Source organism: Neopelma chrysocephalum, unplaced genomic scaffold (assembly GCF_003984885.1).
Source record: "Neopelma chrysocephalum unplaced genomic scaffold, ASM398488v2 Primary Assembly neopelma1_82, whole genome shotgun sequence".
Lineage (NCBI taxonomy): Eukaryota > Metazoa > Chordata > Aves > Passeriformes > Pipridae > Neopelma > Neopelma chrysocephalum.
The window spans coordinates 3,142,961-3,150,518 of record NW_020897744.1 but is presented as its reverse complement, the minus strand read 5'-3'; the positions used below and the strand labels follow the sequence as shown (position 1 = coordinate 3,150,518).

The 7,558-nt window shown below is 42.0% G+C and overlaps 1 protein-coding gene across 1 annotated transcript; it reads right to left on the bottom strand.

The window, feature by feature from the left end:
- Positions 1-2,030: 2,030 nt before the first annotated feature.
- On the bottom strand, positions 2,031-6,863 carry PSPH (phosphoserine phosphatase). The gene is made up of 5 exons (XM_027690987.1): positions 6,535-6,863; positions 5,684-5,818; positions 4,001-4,146; positions 3,124-3,272; positions 2,031-2,211 (listed from the first exon to the last, which is right to left on the bottom strand). The coding sequence occupies exons 1-5, from the start codon at positions 6,753-6,755 to the stop codon at positions 2,101-2,103; spliced, it is 762 nt and encodes a 253-aa protein (XP_027546788.1). The 5' UTR covers positions 6,756-6,863; the 3' UTR covers positions 2,031-2,100.
- Positions 6,864-7,558: the final 695 nt, after the last annotated feature.

Sequence of the window (7,558 nt, the reverse complement as noted above, 5' to 3'; positions counted from 1 at the left end):
GCTGTGCCCCAGTGTTTGCAGGGTCAGGGCCTGTACCTCGAGCTGATCAGCTTCATGTTAGATTTATTTTTTTAGTGGCCTTTTAGTTCAGCAGAAAAACTGCAGCAAACAAACATTTCTGCTTCATAACTGTAGGTTTGCAGAGGGGCACAATGGGAGCAGAAGGAGTTCATGCTTGCTCTGCTCATGCAGTCTTAACTAAACAAAAGCAGGACTGTACAGGAGCTGCCCTTGGAGCTGGCTGAGACTTTTCTCAGGAAGAATTTAAAAGAGCCCATCTTTAATACTCCCAGAAGTTCTGGGGAGCAGTGCCAGCCATTGTCTGCCTTGGCTTTTGTGAAGTTTTCTAAACTCTGTGTACAGATACTCAGTGTGGCTGTTACATGTCTACCTTCTCTAAAAAGCCATCAGAAGTTTGTTTCTGGGTTTGTTTTCTTTTAACCCTTCTACTTCTCTAGTATTTAATGCTGTTGTAGCTTCAAGCAATTATTGCCTCAATTTTTTTGCCAAAAATATTCGATGGCATCACTGAGAGCTGCCATCCCTCACTCTGGGGCTTTGTTAACTCCTCTTTCCCCAAAATCTTTCCCAGTGATATCAGAGAATGGACAAAACCAGTATTTGTTTTAATTGTTGGTGATGCTTTAACAACTGGACAGGAGCTGTCTCATGGCACCTTGATTTAAATTGAGGAAATCTAGTGTTAATTGTGAAAACTTGATTATTATTAGACAATGTGACCTTTTGAAATGTGGGAATATCACTTCTTCCTATTCCATCTAGAAATCTGTGGTGGGATGAAAGAGAACTGGCACACTCAGAATAATCTTCAGTCTCTAGAAAAATACTGGGACTCTTTGCAAACACCCAGAAGGTAAAAGCCTGCAGAGAGTTGTTTTTCAATACAAATCACGTTAGTTCACATTAGTAAAGCTTTTCACATTATCACAGGTGAGATTCTTACAAGACAGGAAAATAAAAGTCCCATGATCTGCCAGCAAAGCTGGTTAAAAAGACACACTGAGAAGAGCTGTCAGGAACTGCTGACAAAAAGGCAGCATTTACCAGGAGTGTTCTCTTGGATCAGACACTGCAGTCACAAAGGAGGCATCCTTAGGAAACTGGGATTCCTTAGTGAAGCTCAGAGAAGTGCTCAGAACAGGTCAGACTTATCTCTAGTACAGCTTAGGGGTGGTTAATCCACGTTTGAGGCAGAGGAAGAGACTGAAGTTTCTCAGAATTTTCTTAATCAGTAGACCATTTGTTTTTTAAAGGTTGATGAATTAGCTTCCATCCAGTTATAGGCTGATGGGGGTGGGTTGTTAAATAAATAAAACAATTAAGTAAACAGTGTGGCCATTTTACAAAATCGCCATTTTGGAGTTTAGTTTGGAGTATTTTAATGAAGTTTAGGAACCACTGTATCACTTGCCTTAAAATATGTTTCTTGGAGAGGGATGAATATTTCATCTGTCTCAGCTTTGCATGCAACTCATGTCTTCCAGAGAGGCTGAGCAACAGTGAAGTGACAGTTCTCCCTCAGGTTCTACTGTAGCCATATTTTAATGAAATCAGAGATACTTAGTGATGTTTCCTATCTCCCTGCTCACTGATTGACCTAATTCTGAGATTCTGTGCAGTGAAAAGAATTTGCCGTACTTTTCACGTTTTAGACTATATTACTGTTACTTCTTGATTAGGCAAAGTTCTTGTTTGTGGCCCCCTTCTTTTGCCACCCAAAATAAGCAGAGGTATTAACTTCAGTGCTTCTGAAACAACAGATATGCAGAACTGACCAGGGGCCAATCCATTAAAGTATTTTTAACTTATTATTTTCTACCTTTGGTCTTCACTTGTGAGTGAATAACCAACTGATTTCTTCCAGCATGGGAAAGATATATAAGAAAATCTTACCATTTTCATTACAACATATTTGAGTTGAATAGTGCCATTTGCCACACGAGTTTCAAGCCAAAGAATGAAGGTACCCAACACCCAGAATCATTAAAAACTCCAGCACAAAACTTTGCAAACAATAAATGTTTAATTGCATTGTATAATGGATTTACAGGTGTTAAATAGATTAATTTACTGTATAATTTATCGCTCTTCCAGTTCCTTTAGCAACTCGTCAAAGTGAGTAATGTACCATTTTGCTTTCTCCTTTACTTGCTTTCTGGTTACATTTCCTCCAAATCCAATGAAACAGTCCTGGAAAAAAACACACAGAACAGGCACACTGGTTATTCCAGGCCCATAGAAGGAATGGAGCTTCTCAGCTATTGAGTTTCCTTTTAAGACTGGATTTTAAAAGTATGTCATTCCCCCTTCACCTCTTCCCCTGTTTTACTTTGCATGTTCACCTTTCAGATTTATTAACAAGGACTTCATTAACAATTAATTCTGCAGCACTTTGTTAATGGGAGTTTTGTTCCAATAGGAAAGTTGTCTCAGTGCCCTGTAGATTCAAGATTGTTCAGAACTGAGATTTTGCTGAAAATCTGATGTAAATGTGATGCAATTCTATTCAAGAACGAGTAAACATTGGAACATGCATGAGCATCCCACAATTATCCCTCTTCTGTTTATCTTACCTCTGTTTACCCCATTTGATAGATACCAAAAGCAAACATTAACCCTGTCTTCAATCATTAACCAGGAGCAATCATCATTTCTACATCTCAGAAAACCACCTGCAGTGAAAGTGCCGGGTTTAAAATTTCCACTGCCGCTTTTTTTGCCTGGAGCTGGGAAGCATTAAGCAAACACTGAGCTGCTTTGGTCACTCATATTTAATAGTGAGGGACCAGCTGTCCCTCAGCATGGGTGAGAAAGGATAAAGATGTTAAAGGGGAGATGGAATTAGGATCATTTATAAAAGTTGTCTTTCTGTTAATTCCTTTTATTATTTCACCCCGTCAGAGCTGATGTCTGCAAAGACTTCCTCACTGTGCAGTGAGATGAACCCTCTTGCTAGGTCATATCAGGTAAATGTGCACCAGATCTGTGCCAGACCTTCACACTGAGCACCTTTAATCAGTCCCTGGAGTCCTGTCAAGAATTCAAACCTCACTTTTCTTTTTTTTTTCCCCCAAAGGCATTTAGAAGTTCTGTGATACTTACACCAGGGGGGCAGGCTTCCATGTCTGTAGCTCCATCTCCAATCATAACTACTTTCTTGAAGTGGAACTGTTCTTTCAGGTGAGCAATAACCTTTCCTTTCCCCCCTGATTCAGCTGTTGGTTGTGTTTCATCGAATCCTGCGTATTCTCCTAGAACACGGTGGAAGGACAAGTTGGACATAGAGCACATTTTCTTTTAAATGAAGAGACATCTATGCCTATGGTCTGTACTTCAGAAAACAGCAGTCTGTAAAGCTCACAGTATCAGCATCCCCAAAAAATAAGTGGAAGGTAAGAGTGAAAACTGGGATTTTACCCAAGTCTTCGGTGGGAATATTTTCAAAGGGACATTTTCCAAATAGAAACCCTGTGTGAGCAGTGCTACAAATCCATTCCCAGTCCCTCTGGTTCAGTCATTCTGGTGTAAACATTGCATAAGCAGCATCCAGGATGATGTATAAACAGTGTAGGAAACACTGAGTAAGGAACAACCTCACTAACTAGAGTTGTGCTTGGTCACACCAGCTCTGCTCCAGAACCTCACACATACCCCAAAGTCACTGAAAGGGAAGTTGTGAGAGCAGGTCAGTGTAATGAACTCTTTTAACTTGAAGGAGCAAGAAAAAATTAAACTCTGCCTACAACATGTTTTACCTTTGGCACAGCTTGCCATTAAAAAGTCACTGCAGCTCTGTTTCGTACCTGGACAATGACCTGAACTTGGTTTTGATAAGATCTTGTAATTTTCCTGCTTGGAGTTAGCTGGATTGGTAACAACAACAGGTAGGCTGGGCAGTGTCTGCAGCCCAATATCTGACACCTGGAGCCTAAAAAGTGGCATTAATTATCAGAGAAAAGAGACTTTGAGGGAATCTCACCATTAAAGTAAAACTTCAACCTGTTGGCGAAGACGTTTGTTGTGGGAATGTTCAGCTGCAAGGCCACGTGTTCCACAATGCTCTGAAACCCCCCGGAGACCAAGAAGACCTGAACCCCCCGTTGGTGAAGTCTGCTCACCAGCTCCCTGAGAAGACAGAGCAGAAAGTTAAAATACAGCTTTCCTAAACAGCCCTGCCCATGCTCTGTGTTATTCCAGTTTAGTTTGGGTCTGTGCTGCTTTCCAGCTCCATCCATCTCTGCTGCCCAAAGCTTTTCCTCCTTTCCCTGGCAAGTTTGTGCACACAAAAGGAAGTGCTGGGCAAAACCCTCACATCTAGAGACAAACAGGTATTTCCTTGAAAACAAGCACTCCCTAGAAATGTTTTCTTTACACTTTCGTATTGGTCACATTAGTTCCCTTGAACAAACAAGAGCAGAGCCAGCTCAGATTTTTTTTCTGAAGTAAAACAATAGCAAGAGAATTAATCTGCAGAAAAAAGTAGGGAATGAGGGGGAGATAAAGCCACTGCTCCAGAATGCAAAAGTGGGATGAAAAGAGCAAAGTGCAAATGTTTTCTAGCTCAGAGTTGGTTCCCCAGACATTGGACATGGATGCCATCTTTAGAAGAAGGCACCAGCTACAGAAAAGGAATAAAAAAAGAAGTCTGTGGACCCAGTTAGTGTCAGAGGGACACTTGAAGGCAGTTAAAAGTTTTAGGGATTTGGCTCTGGAAGCAAGAAGATCAGCCTGCAGCAGTGCTGAGCAGTGGAAGTGGTAGCAGTAACAGCAGAAAGGCTGAAGACTGAAAAGTGAAGTGGAGGCTCAAAGCAGGCTAAACAGAAAAGGAGGAAGAAAGGGAAGGCCTGAAAAGGAGGAAGAAAAGGAAGGAATGAAAAGGAAAATCACATGATTCTAAACAAGGAAACAATGTTCTCTTTGTAGTTACATCTAGCCATGTCTTCTACAGAAAAAGCTGAGCATGTGCCTCATTTCAAGGAGAAAATACAAGCACAGAATCATCTAAAGCTCCTGTTATGTGCTAAAAATACTTTGGACTTGGAATTATGGCTGAATTTTGTAGTAAAGAATTTATTCTCAACTGTTTGAAACTATTTGAATCGGGGAAAAAAACCCAAACCTTTTCTGTTTATGTTGTTAAAGTTCATTCCAAACCTGAATATGAATGAATACACATATGTATGTGTATTTGCTAAATGAGTTTTGTAATACTTTTTAGGGACTTCAGGACAGAATGGATAGCTCTTAGCAATGAATCCCCTGAGTCAGAGGTATGGCTGCACAGAGGAGTGTAAGAGGTAATAGAGTTGTGGAATAAACCAGTCAGTAGTTCATACTGGGTATTAAATCTCCTTCCAGTTCCATCACCCATGAAATACCAGATGTGATTGGACAGATTATTTTGCATGCCCGTTTTATCCTCAAGCCAGGATTTGAGCTTGCCAGCCAAGGTGCCAGTTAATATTTATTTTCTTTTTACATGGGTGCTTAACCACTTGACATGGACTCAGCTCCTGATACCAGCTTTGTCCACAACCAGCATGGAGATGGAGCAGGAAGGCAATCCAGACCAGCTCTGTGTTCTTACAGCTTAAGTGATGGCGCAGGGTTTTGTTTATTTATGCCAAAATCAATTTCAAAATAAGTTGAAATTCTTTCTTACCTTATTCCTGGTGTGAGCTGAGGTGGGTTGTCAGATATTAATTTCTGCACTTGTTCGTAGGAGGGACGTATGAGACCGAGTCGTGCTGTTAAAGCTGCTTTGAATGTCACGGTGCCACCCATGGCCCTGCGGGTCCTAAATTGGGATCCCAAGAAACCAAATCAGTGACACTTAACAAGTTGAGGCTTCTCCCAAGAAGATTTAGTTAACAAAGGGTGATGAGGAAACACATAAGTGATTATAGTTGTAGGTTATACTGAACCTGTGTGGTAAAGGAGGAGGTTGGTACATTGAAAAGGTTGGTAGCATGCACTGGTAGGAGATCTCCATGGATTGGAAAACCAGTGAGGCAAAGGAAAACAAATTCATTCTCTCTCTGAGTGGCATGAGCCACTGGGACCAGTGTTCCTGACCTGCACCTCAGGTGCCCTTCTCTGAACTTAACTTTTGCCACAATCTTCAGTGGAAACATCAGCCTCAGAGAAGGGTTGGGAGAGTTGTCCTCTCTCCTCCATCTCATAATAAGGTTTGCTACTTCATAATAAGATTTGCTAGTGCTTAGCCAAGTTCAATGAAGAGGGCTGACCTTAGTCAATCAAAATTTACATTACAGAATTTATATCAGTATATAAACTGATATATATGTAGAATGTATATCAGTTTTGTTGGGGGCTTCACAATTCCACTTCACTACGCACTAATTCCACTTATTATTCCCAAAATCCTTTTTAAACTGTAATAATCTATGACAGAGTCCAGCAAATCCCTACTGTAAATTCTCTGTCGCAGATTAACCTTGTCCATGCTTATATTTTATGAGTTTCCATGGGCCAAACCCCAACCATACTCACATCTCCGCGACGGCGTCGCCGACGCCGCAGAACTTGGCGAGCTCGTCGATCCCCTCCTCCCTGATGACCGTGCTGTCCACGTCGAAGCACACGGCGTCGGCGCTGCGGAAGATCTCCTTCATCTCCATGAGGGACGCCATTATTTTGGGAGCCTTCTTACTGTGAGGGGACAAGATGAAGTCTTTCTCAGAGAGACAGTACTGCACTGTTTCCTGAGCCATTGGTGCTGCTCTCCTGGTCCGTGCGAGAAGGGACGAGCACAGCCTGGTCGCCAGCTTTTATCGCAGGGGGAGCGGTGGCGGGGGTCTGGCTCAGCTGCTGATTTGCTCCCTGCTGTTGCTGCCTGCTGATGGTCAACTTGCATTACAGGTGGGCCGTGGAGCCTTGGGCAGCTGCTGATTTGCTCTCTGCTGGCTCGGCCCCTTGATGCTCCCTTGGGGTTCAAGGTTGTGATACTTGGCATCTGCTGAACCACCAGGCTGCCAGCGGCTCTGTGGGACTTGCAGTTCTCTGTTTCATCTTGCCCCCGCCACTCAGAGGGCTCTTGATTTCTCACCTGACCCATCCGTGTCAGATTAGTTGCTCCAGGACACCCAGCCCTCAAGGATTTGTTTAATTGTGGTAGACATAGCTACCCTAAATCTATCAGTGAGTGGTTGTCCCTAAAACATGAAGGTTTAGATCCTTTTCTATGTCCTGATTAATACAAACTAAATATTTTCATCATCTATGAATGCATAAAAGATTGGGACATTAGCATTGGGGATTAGTCTTATAAAATCCATTAAAGTCTTGGGCTTTGAGAACTTCACTCAACCCATTAAGACATCACATTTTCCATAACAATGCCCTGATAAAAGTTTGTTTTCTTCCCTTTTATATCTGTCCACCTAAATATGTCGAGCACTTCTGCAGATCAGGAGCTCGAGGAGTTACATATCTTCTTACTCTTCCCTACTCATCTTGTGCTTCATCCTTTTGTAATTAATTCACTGTGGGCTTTACTATTTACTAATCTGTACAT

Coding starts and splice junctions, on each gene's coding strand:
- PSPH (XM_027690987.1), bottom strand. CDS start 6,755: ATGGCTCAGGAAACAGTGCAGTACTGTCTCTCTGAGAAAGACTTCATC. Junction 5,819..6,534: donor GGCGACGCCGTCGCGGAGAT/GTGAGTATGGTT, acceptor ATCCCAATTTAG/GACCCGCAGGGCCATGGGTG. Junction 3,273..4,000: donor GTTGAAGTTTTACTTTAATG/GTGAGATTCCCT, acceptor ACCGTGTTCTAG/GAGAATACGCAGGATTCGAT.